Source organism: Anguilla anguilla, chromosome 5 (genome assembly GCF_013347855.1).
Source record: "Anguilla anguilla isolate fAngAng1 chromosome 5, fAngAng1.pri, whole genome shotgun sequence".
In the NCBI taxonomy this organism is placed as follows: Eukaryota; Metazoa; Chordata; class Actinopteri; order Anguilliformes; family Anguillidae; genus Anguilla; species Anguilla anguilla.
Window position 1 is genome coordinate 9,073,653 of NC_049205.1, and position 13,286 is coordinate 9,086,938.

Below are 13,286 nucleotides of genomic sequence, written 5' to 3' on the forward strand. Positions count from 1 at the left end.
TGTAATTGAATCAAACCAAAACAAACCTTCCCGAATTTATCTGGCACCAAATTACAATGTTAAGTAACTTGGGCCTAATAAAGCAACTTAAAATGACTTTTCACTCAGTGATTAATATCATTGTTTCTGCATCTTATTACATATGGCCAAGTGACTTTGGTGAGATCCAAGCATTCATTACAAAACAATGAATTTGAGATCTTAAATAGGGAATTACATCTTTCTCTTTTGCAAGTAGGATCTCTTGAATTATTTGATCTACAATTCATACTGAATATTTATCAGACATTTCCACTTGTTGTAGTGCTATTCAGTGGTAAGAGATTACCTCCATGGTGACATTCTGTGATAGCTGCTTGAATTCAGTGGAGCTCTGGTTTGCCAATGGTTCTGTAAAGGTTCTAAACAGCCTGAAATTCAGGCGTAGGACGCCCTCATCTCCTGATGGTGGATTTGTAGAGGCTGTGGTAGATGGAACAGTGGCTGTTGGACGTGCAGTAGGTGCTCTGGTGCTAGTGGTTTGAGCTATGGTCGAGAGAGAGAATGCATACATTTTAAGGCAGTGCCATCATCAGACCTACAACCGTGACATTTCTATGCTCCGGCAGTGTTTACTGAATAATATTTCATAAAGATACGAGTGAATTTTCCTTTCTTGAGAGTGAGTACAGCCTGTGAGGGCAAAGGAAGGAGGAGGAGAGGGGTCTAAGGAAAACTCCACTGGAAAACTCAAAATGCAGAGAAGAGGAAATTAAGAATATCTCACATTTCCAAATGAGAGATATTCTAATATTCGAATAGAGATCATTTAACATTATCTGCATTATTAGCTTCTGCATCTTCCATTTGTCATTTAATCGTTAAGGGGTAAATTAACATCATATTGCTTGACTTGTCACGTACCGATACTAGTGGCTGGAACAATAGGAGCTGCGGTTGTCGGGGCTGCACTCGCAATGGGAGCTGCGGCTGTCGGGGCTGCAGTTGCAATGGGAGCTGCGGTTGTCGGGGCAGCAGTTGCAATGGGAGCTGCGGTTGTCGGGGCAGCAGTTGCAATGGGAGCTGCGGTTGTCGGGGCTGCAGTTGCAATGGGAGCTGCGGTTGTCGGGGCTGCAGTTGCAATGGGAGCTGCGGTTGTCGGGGCTGCAGTTGCAATGGGAGCTGCGGTTGTCGGGGCAGCAGTTGCAATGGGAGCTGCGGTTGTCGGGGCTGCAGTTGCAATGGGAGCTGCGGCTGTCGGGGCTGCAGTTGCAATGGGAGCTGCGGTTGTCGGGGCTGCAGTTGCAATGGGAGCTGCGGCTGTCGGTGCTGCAGTTGCAATGGGAGCTGCGGTTGTCTGGGCTGCAGTTGCAATGGGAGCTGCGGCTGTCGGGGCTGCAGTTGCAATGGGAGCTGCGGTTGTCGGGGCTGCAGTTGCAATGGGAGCTGCGGCTGTCGGGGCTGCAGTTGCAATGGGAGCTGCGGTTGTCGGGGCTGCAGTTGCAATGGGAGCTGCGGCTGTCGGTGCTGCAGTTGCAATAGGAGCTGCGGTTGTCGGGGCTGCAGTTGCAATGGGAGCTGCGGCTGTCGGGGCTGCAGTTGCAATGGGAGCTGCGGTTGTCGGGGCTGCAGTTGCAATGGGAGCTGCGGTTGTCGGGGCTGCAGTTGCAATGGGGGCTGGGGCTGTCGGGGCTGCAGTTGCAATGGGAGCTGCGGTTGTCGGGGCTGCAGTTGCAATGGGAGCTGCGGCTGTCGGTGCTGCAGTTGCAATGGGAGCTGCGGTTGTCGGGGCTGCAGTTGCAATGGGAGCTGCGGCTGTCGGTGCTGCAGTTGCAATGGGAGCTGCGGTTGTCGGGGCTGCAGTTGCAATGGGAGCTGCAGTTGTCGGGGCTGCAGTTGCAATGGGAGCTGCGGCTGTTGGTGCTGCAGTTGTGGCTGGAGCTACAGTTGTAGCTGAAGCTGCTGTTGGAGGAGTAAAAAATAATTTTCATTATTTATTAGCATTATAATTTACTAAAGACAGGAAAAATCTTTTTTTCACCATTCACTATTTATGTGCTATATATGGACTTACCAATTCACTTACCAATTATAAGAAACAATAGCATCAGGTTTTTTCCTTTCATCTTAAATTTATCTTTCGAACTCGATACTGCGAATCTAAAAAAAAAAAATCAATTAGTCAATATAGTCATCATTATAAGCAGCATTTCAGAGATAAGAACTATTGTTATCAATTCTAGAAAACAAGAAAAACCAAAATTCAAATAACTGACATTCAGCTCAATTCATTGTTTAGATAATTTTAATCACTATTATTTTTTATTTCACAGTTAGGGTGGAAGAAAACTAAATTATAATTCTGAAATAACTGAAAATAATTTGAAAAAAGTAACGAGAGTTCAATTATGAGAGCCGGTCTTTAAACCTATTTTAGATGTAGTTTTACCTGCAGTCTAGAACCATGTACAGGACTGCGTCATTCAGCTATGGTGTCTGCAGTCACTTAATTCTTAATTTAATTCTAGTGAACTAGCCTATACACGAATGACTCCGTGTGGAAAATGACTCAAGAGAATCAGCCGCAAATTGGATTTTTCTAAAGGGCCCCTCATTCTGATGACAGAACACTACATCAAGGAGCTTCTCCAATCCACTTCACGAGTCAGTTTTAAAAGAACCTGAACCAAGCACTCCTCAATATCTAGCTTCTGCTTAGCCTGGAGACACCAAGTCTTTTGTGAGGCTAACAGAAAGGTCTGTGAAAAAGCTGTAGCTTCTGATCAGTCATAGAATGACCACTAATAAGCAATAAACATTTTTTTTCAGACTGGCCAAATGTATTCATATTCCAATTTTTTTTGGCTGGACCGCATTGTGACTGAGTGACTGATGATGAAGTTACACCACTGATAGTCCGGTTCGGTCCAGCCATATACTAGGTTTTGACCTGGTCTTGTTTCTTATTTTTCAGAATGTTTCACAAGGTTTTTTTTTTTTTTAACAAATAAAAATTTGAGTGCAATTAAATTCAAAGTGACAAAGCATTTCAGTTTTTTTTTTTTAGCAACCCAACCTGCACAGAATCTTCAAAGATCTTCAAGAAAGACAAACTGAGCTGGGATAATTCTAAAAGCTTGTGGTGAAGCTACTCCCTGGAAAATTAGTCCTGAAAACTTCTACTTTATGGAATCACTCAGTATATCCATGGAAAAATACTCAAACCTCTGACAGGTGTTGAATGAAAAGAGCAGAAAAGAGAAGAAAGTATGATTACTACTCCAAAAAAGATCTGCATTATAATTAAATATGCTTACCTTGTCCTCAGTTCCCTTTCAGGCATATAACTAAGTATATTAATATTCTGCAGCTGCTTGCGTTCTATCTGGTTTTCAACTGAAATGATGGTGAAGCTGAAGCTTTTACTCTCTTTGTGTTGATGTTCCTCTAAAGCGACCCCTGTGCATGTGCAATACATGCCTCAGACCTTCCATACTTATAACATGACAGAATGACGTAAAATGACAGAAAACCTAAATATGTTGACATACATTGACAAACGGGAAAAAGACAAAAATAGACTGGGTCTCATGAATACTCTGTCCTTCTTGAATTTGCTTGCCACGCCCTGTGACTTACAGAAAATTCTTTGTTCTCTTTACCCGGCAGATGTGGTCTCTGATGCTGTCTTGCCTGAAGATAAGTGACACATCAAAATTCCGAAATGCCTGAGCTGAGGGAGACAAACAGTTATCTGTGAATCTGTCTCAGGCCTAGCATTTCAGCCTCATACCCACTACCTATAATAAAACAATGGAATTTTTAAGGCTAAAGATTTACAGAAGCAATTCAAGTTCAGCAGCTTGATAACAGGTACAGTGACAGGGCCTCACCTTGAAATCAAACCTGCATTTGAGTTACAACCCCCCTACAAGGAAGGAGTAACAATTTATAACACAATGACCATCTATAATGACCCCCATGTTTTGGTAAGATGTTGGCCCTCTTCCATTTTGTCTAAGTAAATTATTACATTGTGCTACATCCATTGCCCCAGTGATGGGGATATTTCACTGTGTCAGTGGTGTCTTTCAGATGAGACAATATGCCAAATTTCTGGCTCATTGTGGCTCTTAAATATCCCTACACACTTATTTGGACAGAGTAGAATTTATCCCTAAAGCACTGGTCATATCCTCATCCCAGCACTCTACATCTGGCTACCTAATCGTCACTAGCATTTAATTGCCTGGAAATTCCTTTCATCCCCTGGGTTTTGACTTTAAAAGAAAAATTGAGTCTTGGTTTACCTCCCTGGCTGCATACGGTATAAATCATGACAGACATAAAGTTTTCAAAAATCCACTGGTCTACGCATTGTCTATTTATTCGGTCCTTTGAGAATAAAGCTGGACTCTATAAAAGACTGCAATTTTCCCCCATTTGTTTGAGTGTACAATATTGCTCTTTGCCAATGTTGGTCATTTAATGCAACTGTTTTTTGCTCACCATTATCAAGGGTGCCAATAATCTTCGGGAACATTGGGTAATATATAATTTATTCCAGGGTATGACGTTTTCACACCATGCACATACATTGTGAATTCCTGATGTCGTTGTCATTACCTAGCCGGTTATAAGAGTGCTGTTTTCTTCCTTGTCGCAGTTCCAGGCCAACGCCCTTGCTCATGTGATGTTAAAATGAAGACACACGCCACCAAGTGGCTCTTCTGATTATGAACCTATCAAAAAATATCAGTAAATAATACCAACAAGTAATAACAATACATTTTTCAATTTAAATGTGTCTTTTTCCTTGATTTTCTTTATTGAAATAGGTAGCAATGGTAACATGATTAGCAACAAAACAAACCAAAGCTTTTAGAAAGCAGCGCATTCACGAAAACATAGGACAAATAACCGAATCTGACAATTTAAAGAGATTACAAAAACTTGTAGATCAATTAAGAATTGGCTATTTCATTATTCATATATTGCCATTAATTTACGTGAAAATTCTAACAACCATATTTGAATTTTTTTCTACTTGAGTATTACAAATGTTTTACAAAATTATTATTATTGTTATTATTATTACAACAAAATCATATTCTTACAAACTTTGACTGCTTTTGTATGGCTGAATTCCATCCTGGAAATGTCCTTTGTGTTTTTTTAATGTCACAATCCAACATATTCTCTGGATTCTTACATTAAGAAAGAAAAACTATAACCAAGAATACACACACAAATACCGGCACATTATACAAAAAAGACTGTACAGTGCAGTACTTAACATTTCTCACTGTTCACTTTCTTCTGTTGTTGTTTCTTTGAGCCGTTTTCATCAGTAAAAAGGTATTCGAAGCAACTAACTCCTTGACCTTGTGTGGTAATGACATTATGTGACCATTAGCAATTTGGCCCCCTAAAAATGCTGGACAAAGAAATACATGTTCAAGACAATTATAACATTTCCCACAGTAAGATACATAAGACTCCACAATTCTGTATGTATGAACTAATAGGAAGGTGTATGATTACTTGTTTAACACAAATGTTATTTCCTCATTTTTGTTTTATGCAGCTATTGCATTTATTACACATGCCAAAAAGCAAAACTGTTGCAATATGTTACATTAACTGTGAAACTGTATAGAAATGCAGTGTCTCCATTATTTATGACAGTACTGTATATATACAGAGAGTACCATAATGCTTAGGACAAAGACAGTTTATTGAAAGGCTTTGTACTCCACAATTTTAGATTTGTAATCAAACATTTCACGTGGGCAAAGGACTCCTTTTCAGCTTTTATTTAAGGTCAAATTATACATTTTGGTTTCACCATGTGGAAATTACGCCACTTTTTCTTTTTAAATAGTCCCCCATTTCAGGGTGTCATAATGTTCGGGACGAATGGCATCACAGGTGTTTAATCAGGTGTGTTTAATTCCTTCCTTAGTTCAGGTATACAACAGCTTTCAGTGTCCACTGTAGTATTTCTTACTCCCCTCCAATAACAGACTCCGGTGGTATCTATTATCCGTCATCAGTATTTGTGCCAGTGAAAGTCAAGGAAGCCATTAGAGGCTGAGAAGTAATGAAAAACTGAGACATGGGCCAAATCATAGCTCAGAAATCACAAAGAGCCTGGTAAGTCAAGGAAGACCTCTACAGTTTATGACAAGAATTCTCACCAAAATGAAGAAAACCCCAAGCTGTCCAACAGATCAGAAACACTCAGGAGGCAGTTGTGGATCTGTCGATGGCTACTGTCCACAGAAAACTTTATGAACAGAAATACAGAAGTTAGGTTTTTGATACAAAAACAGAATGGGCAGGCTAAAGTTTGATAAGAGCTTACAGATTTCTGTATTAATTACAACCAAGATTCACTTGTAGCAGAGTGATGGCAAGAGGAACTTCCCAAGATCCAGAACTAATTCAACTAATAGTCTACAAATTAATTGTGTTCACCATAGGTCTTCCTTGGCTTACCAGACTCTTTGTTTCTGAGTGCCCCAGGGATCTATTTCTTCTTAATGATGTCCTGAAGAGTTAATTTTTATAAGCCTAAAGTTTGGCCTGTGACTGACAGTTTCTTATCTCAGCCTAATAATGGCTTCCTTGACTTTCATTGGCACAACGCCAGACCCCATGTTGACAAGTACTGATAAGAGTTCCAAGGAAATAAAAAGGCAAAAATAAAAACTGCTTACTGAAAACTGTCACACATGCTGGAAGGAAGTAATTGAATACACCTGACCAATCAGAAACACCTGTGATGCCATTTCTGAACTTGACACAAGGAATTAACAGCTAGAATAACTGAAATTCTGAAAAGCATAATAATCTAAGGAAAACCAGGAACTTAAAGACATACAGGAACACCTGTAGACAATGACCTAAATGAACAGACATGTCTGGAATGCGGGGAACTCAATTATCTAATTGCAACAACAATTAGTGGATGCTAGACAGAATCACAGGGGAATCAAAAGGAAGTGGGTACGAACAAAAACATGGGCTGGAATTCAATGGGCCGAAGCCGGAGGCGTGACCTGTCATTTCTGCATGGTGAAACCAAAATGTATAAAAGCTGAGAAGGTGCACTTTAACCACATTTGCGTTATTTGATTACAAATATAAAACTGTTAAATTTCTACTGAGAGTAACATGAAACGATGAGGTTTAATTAAAAAATAGAAAAAATCTTAGACACAACTTTCCTTGAAATAGCCTCTTTTCGCTTTAATTGCAATTAAACATATTATTAAAAGTCCATCCAATCATTTTGCAAAGTATACATGTAATTAAATATATATTTATATTATAGCTGAGACTTTAACTTTTCATTTGCTTCTGGTTAGAATATTCAAACGTAAATTATGCTGAGAAATATGGCAAAGAGTGAAAAGTGTGCCAACCAACCCCGGTCTCCCCTACTTGTATGCCACCAATGACAGAACATGGTAGGCATAAGATAGAGTGTTTTAATACTCCATCATAACATTTCTCAAGCATCTACGTACAATACAATGCACAAAATATCCTACAATAACAAAGTGTAAGGCCAAGATGTACAAACACATTCTGTAGCTACACAATGCAGAATAGATAGCTCAGACAATCAACAGTCATCTGTATTTGTTCGCAGGAAATGGGAAATAGAAAGAGACCACTGACAGCGGTCCCTTGGGAGGTTTTTAAGATAAGATAAGATAAGATATACTTTATTGAACCCCGTGGGGTAATTTGTCCTCTGCATTTGACCCATCTTAGTTACTTAGGAGCAGTGGGAAGCCACAGTGCAGCGCCCGGGGACCAACTCCAGTTCTGAGGCCAGTGCATTGGTCAAGGGAAACTGAAGGAGCACACCTAACATGCATGTCTTTGAGTGTGGGAACAAAACATTTTAATTAACAGTTTGTTTTTAGTAGACTACTGATTAACGAATTGATTGGATTTGTTCAACTCAGACCTGATCTTCATAAATGTATTGAACTGAACTTTAACTCTAGGCTATATGGTGACGTGATATCGACTGATACAGCTGTTTGGATCGAAAAGACATTAGGAACCGAAGAATAATGTAACGTCTTGTGATAGATGTTCACCGATGTAAGACGGCCATGAAAAACATATAAATGTAGTGGAGAAAATAGATGAAAGACTATTTGTATCATATAACATGGAATTGTATTGAATTACCTTACTTTGTGTTAACTTTTAAAAATATTAGGACTGTTAGGTGTACCCCTTGCTGCACTGGTTTTTTACCCGAACCACGGGGTCAAATGTAACATTTCACTCTGTACTTTCAGTCAGATTGCTAGCGAATGGTATGTCCCAGATATTTCATTGTGGTGTGTAATCATAGCAAAGGGGTGTAGGATATTTGTATTAACAAAATGATTAATCTATCTCCGTTTTCAGCCAAATACTGTTACTTCCCCGCTCTCACATATGTGTGTGTGTATATGTGTGTACATGTGTACACGTACACGTGTGTGTGTGTGTGTGTGTGTACAGTGTCATGAAAAATTATTCCTCCCTTTCTGATTTCCTCTCTTATTACATATTTGTCACCCTGGTTTCAGATCTTTAGACAAAATGCAATATTAGACAAATGGAAACTGAGTAAGCACGAAACACATTTTAAAAATGATTTCATTTATTTAATCAAAAAAGTTATGAAACACCCAATATCACCCGTGTGAATAAGTAATTGCCCCCTTAGTTACTCACTTAGTTACAACCAATTAACCAAATTAATTGATAATTAGATTCAGCAGATTGAACACAGCCAGGCTTGATTGCAGCCAGCCCTTTTGAATCTAAACCTCACTCATATTGAACCGTACCCTCAGAGAGAAGTAGTCACCAGTTTCTGCAGGCACACTATGCCACAATCAAAGGAATTTCCAGAAGAGATGGGAAAAACAGATGTTGAAATATATCTGTCTGAAATGGATTATAAAGCCATTTCTAAAGCTCTGGGACTCACCAAACCACAGTGAGAGCCATTGTCTCCAAATGGAGAACATTTGGAACAGTGATGAATCTTCCCAGGAGTGGCTGGCCTACAAACATTTCTCCAAGGGTGCAGCAACTACTTATCCAGGAAGCCACAAAAGACCCAAGAAGAACTAAAGTCCAAAGAACTACAGGCCTCTTTAGGTTCTACTATGGTCAGTGTTCATAAGGTCAGTGGACAAAAATGGGATTCATGGGAGAGTAGCACGGTGGAAACCACTGCTAACCAACAGAATCATTCATGCTCTTCTCATATTTGCAAACATGCACCTGGATAATCTTTTGGGATAATGTTCTATGGACAGACGAGTCCTAACTTTTTGAAGGACATGGATCCCATTCTGTCTGGTGTAAAGCAAAGACAGCATTTTGCTGTAAGAACGGCATACCAACAATCAACATGGTAGTGCTAGTGTGATGGTGTGGGGTTTGGGGATGCTTTGCTGCCTCGGGGCCTGATCAACTGGACATTATTGAAGGAACAATGAATTCTGCTCTGAACCAGAAAATTCTGAAGGAGAATGTCTAGTCATCTGTCCATGAGCTGAACCTGAAGCACAAATATTCAATTATGATTGGCTGACAGCCATGCATTATTTGTGTATAGGCACTGTAAAGTGTATATTGGCACAGTAGTCTAGGTACTTTGCCTCATTACAGTTCGAAATCGACAGTTCGAAAACTTTTAAATTGTCAGCTTAGAAATTAAATCTTTCTGTGTCCATATTCCCAAATAAGTAAAAGGAAATGTAACCATAGCCAACAGGTTTGTAACAGTTGATTCAAAAAACCCATAGCTAAGGTTAAACATGCAGGCCAAAAGTTTTTTTTTAATTTTATTTATTTATTTTTTTGTGCAGTGAATATCTTAGTTGCAACACATTACAATTTTTGTGGTCAGGGATGCAGTATTTATTCCATCCATCCGTTATCTACACGCGATAATTCCTGGCCAGGGTCACGGGGGGTGCTGGAGCCTATCCCAGCATGTGCTGTGCGAGATGTGAGAACACACCCTGTACAGTTTGCCAGTCCATCGCAGCGCACACGCACCATTCACTCACACACCCATACTTTAGGGGCAATTTAGACACTCCAGTTAACCAAACCTGCATGTCTTTGGACTGTGGGATGAAACTGGAGTCCCCAGAGGAAGCCCACGTGGACATTGGGAGAGCATACAAACCCAGAAAGGCCCCGATCGGGAATCGAACCAAGGACCTTCTTGCTGTGTGGCAACAGTGGTACCTGTAGTATTTATCAAGTAAGGAAATGTTAACAGTGTTTTTTTGCAGTGTTTATAGAATTGTGTCTTGTACCCTTATGAACATTTTTAAACCCAATTGTCCTTTCTTGTGAGGGAAGGAGAGTGCTGTGTGGGGAGAGAAGAGAGAAAAAGAGAAAACAGAAAAAAAACAGAAAGGTCTGGTGGTGAAGGGGGGTGGTGGCGAGCTATGCGTTATTGAAAACTCCATTTTAAAATTGTACATGCAATGAATTTCGGTGAATGAGAGATCCTCTTAATTTACCATTCTCTGTATAATTAGTTTATACATCCCCTATAAAGTGTCTAAAGCTTTCATTTATCATTAACAGGAAAGTTGACCTGTGGTCATTCAGAAGCAGGATTTGCCATTTCAACTACTGACTGTTGTTAATACTATAGAATATTAGATGATTTGTCACCTACCAGTGCCATTGGCTGGAGTTCAGGAAACACTGTTAATCCATACATAACGTCTACCTTGACAAAACAGTCTGAAGCAAATATCATGCAAATATATTAAGAGATTTATTTATATAATAGACATCTTTTCAAACTATAGTTTCGAACATACATTTCTTAAGCCCTCAGTTAATTAACAGTACACTATTTTGTGGGCTAGAAAGTAATAGTCACGAAAGGCAATTGTAACTGATGAAGATGCACTTTTTTTTTGGCCAGCAAAAAAACGAATATGATGTCATATTTGATAAATTTGTATGTATGAATAAAACATTTATGTTTGCACTTAAAATTAAATCTTTAATAAAGAATAGAGCGACAGATTGTACAGTAGAGATATATTCGAATATAAATAATCACACAAGTGAAAAATGACTTTTCAGCTCTCGTCACTCATCATTTTAAATGAGGTAGGTAATTGAAGAGACAGAAAAATAGCAGAATAAAATGAAAAATAAACATTAATGAAACCTTGTGTATTTTTTCTCGCAGATTTTGCTAAATTTTCAAAAAGCATAAAGGCAGGTATTTCTCCGGCTAAAATTGAAGCAGCTTCATGTTGACAAAAAGTAAATGGCCAGAATAAGAGGAAACAGAAAAGTGATGACTTTCTGGGGTTTGATTGTTACCATGGCACTGCTTGTTGTCATCGTTGTTGGGGTAGTGGTGGCAGTATTGCCCATTTCTGTTTAAAGCCAAAACATGAATAAAACACATTAATAAATACCAACAGGAGTTTACTTTATTCAAATAAATAAATAAATACAGAAAACAGATGTATTTGTGAAACTAATAACTGTATCAGTAGTAATGTGCCACGTCTAACACATTTGTCCAATAAGGTATAAGAGCTACTAAGAGCAGTTATTGTTGTTATTGTAATTGTTATGGTTTCTATTTATTGTTCTTATTATTAACAATCTTGTTTTATTGGCCCAGAGATGAGATTGGACATGCAAGGCATATTGGCATAAATAAATAAATAAATAAATAATTCAACATTATATATTTATATATATTTAAAATCCACCAGAACCATTTTAATTATGCACAGTTGACACTGCATAGAAGAAAGATAAATAAACAATATGATGCAACTTGAGCGAAGAGTGAAGAACTGACCTGCATTAATGGTGGATGGAATGATGTTTAAAAAGACTACTGAGTTATTGAGGGCCTCCACAAGGGCTGTTTCAGCCACGGTGACATTTGGAACCACGCTCTGGTTCCTGAAGATCACGTTTGTGTCCACTTCTATGGAATCCGCACGGAAAAAGGGAAAAAAGAGAGGAGGTCCACGCCTGCTCATGGGAAGGTCATGAAAAGGAAAGGGGGGGGGGGGGGGGGGGAGTCAGTGGTGGTGAGGGAAATACAAAGGGGGAGAAGAGGGTGAAGGGAAAGAGAAAGGTTAGGCAGGCTAGACAAGAAGCATTTTCCTATAAAGCAGCTGCCCTCATGGTCCTTCTGCAACCACAGTCTCAAAGCGACTCGTAGAAAATGCCATATCTCATCCTGGGGCAGTGACTTCTGTAGTATTCCATCGCCATGGCAATGGCTGTAGCCAATAAAAGGAGCTTCTACACTTACCTGAAACCTGTTACAATGCATCTCAGGAAGGTTAGAGGGAAAGCCCTCCAGTATCCACGATTCAACTGTCGAAAAATAAGAACATGTAAAGTATGCAGGTTAGTACAATACAACTATTAATTATGTTTGTTTTGTATATTTAAGCAAAGAACTTTCTTAAGTAAATGCAGTGAAAACATAAGACAACATTGAATGTCTTTAAATCTTTGTTCTTAAACAAAGAAGAATAAAGTATTTTATGTTTCCTTTAGATACATTGTTTTGTAAATCTAAGGCTGATAGTATAAGAATTCTGGGTATCAAATCAAATCATTTTTATTTTATTTTTTAGCTCTGACAGTGATGCAAGCTCTGACTTTAAGGAAATAGAAAAAAGCAACAAAAAAAAAAAAAGCCTACAAACAGAAGTGAGGAATGACCAGTTACCTCTGTGGTGACATTTTGAGCCAGGTTCTGGAACTCAACGGAGCTGTGGTCCAACAGTTTCTGTGTAAAAATTCTAGTGATTCTGAATAGCAGGATCAGGACACCCTCCTCTCTTGATGGTGGATCTGTAGAGGCAGTGGTAGCTGGAGCAGTGGCTGGTGGCATTGGTGGTACTGTTGATGATGTTGTTGCTGGAGGTGCAGTGGTTGTTCTGGCTGCAGATTTATCTGTAGTTGGAGCTAAAGTAGTTGTGCGGGCATGTGTTGTGGTTGGAGCTGATATAGTTGTTGGGGCAGCTGTCATGGTTGGAGATTTAGTAGTAGCTGGTGCAGCTGGTGTGGTTGTGGGTGACGTAGTTTTGAGAACAACTTCTGTGACTGGTGCTGATGCAGTTGTGGGGACAGCTGTCATGGTTGGAGGTACAGCTGTAATTGGGGCAGCTGCTGTTGTTGTGGGTGACGTAGTTTTGAGAATAACTTCTGTGGCTGGTGCTGATGCGGTTGTGGGGACAGCTGGTCTGGTTGAAGGT

At 39.5% G+C, this 13,286-nt stretch overlaps 1 protein-coding gene and 1 long non-coding RNA gene across 2 annotated transcripts; both read right to left on the reverse strand.

Moving 5' to 3' along the window:
* Window positions 1-328: 328 nt before the first annotated feature.
* LOC118227509 (uncharacterized protein C2orf16-like) lies at window positions 329-1,970 on the reverse strand. The gene is made up of 2 exons (XM_035418046.1): window positions 904-1,970; window positions 329-525 (listed from the first exon to the last, which is right to left on the reverse strand). Exon 1 carries the CDS (start codon window positions 1,968-1,970, stop codon window positions 909-911), a length of 1,062 nt encoding a protein of 353 aa, XP_035273937.1. The 3' UTR covers window positions 329-525; window positions 904-908.
* A 2,812-nt stretch (window positions 1,971-4,782) lies between these two features.
* Window positions 4,783-6,819, reverse strand: LOC118227947. Its single transcript, XR_004765384.1, has 3 exons — window positions 6,481-6,819; window positions 6,180-6,268; window positions 4,783-5,416 (listed from the first exon to the last, which is right to left on the reverse strand). It is a non-coding gene; the product is annotated as an uncharacterized LOC118227947 (long non-coding RNA).
* Window positions 6,820-13,286: the final 6,467 nt, after the last annotated feature.

What these genes read in the sequence shown, in the direction of transcription:
- LOC118227509 (XM_035418046.1), bottom strand. Translation starts at nt 1,970, where the DNA reads ATGAAAATTATTTTTTACTCCTCCAACAGCAGCTTCAGCTACAACTGT.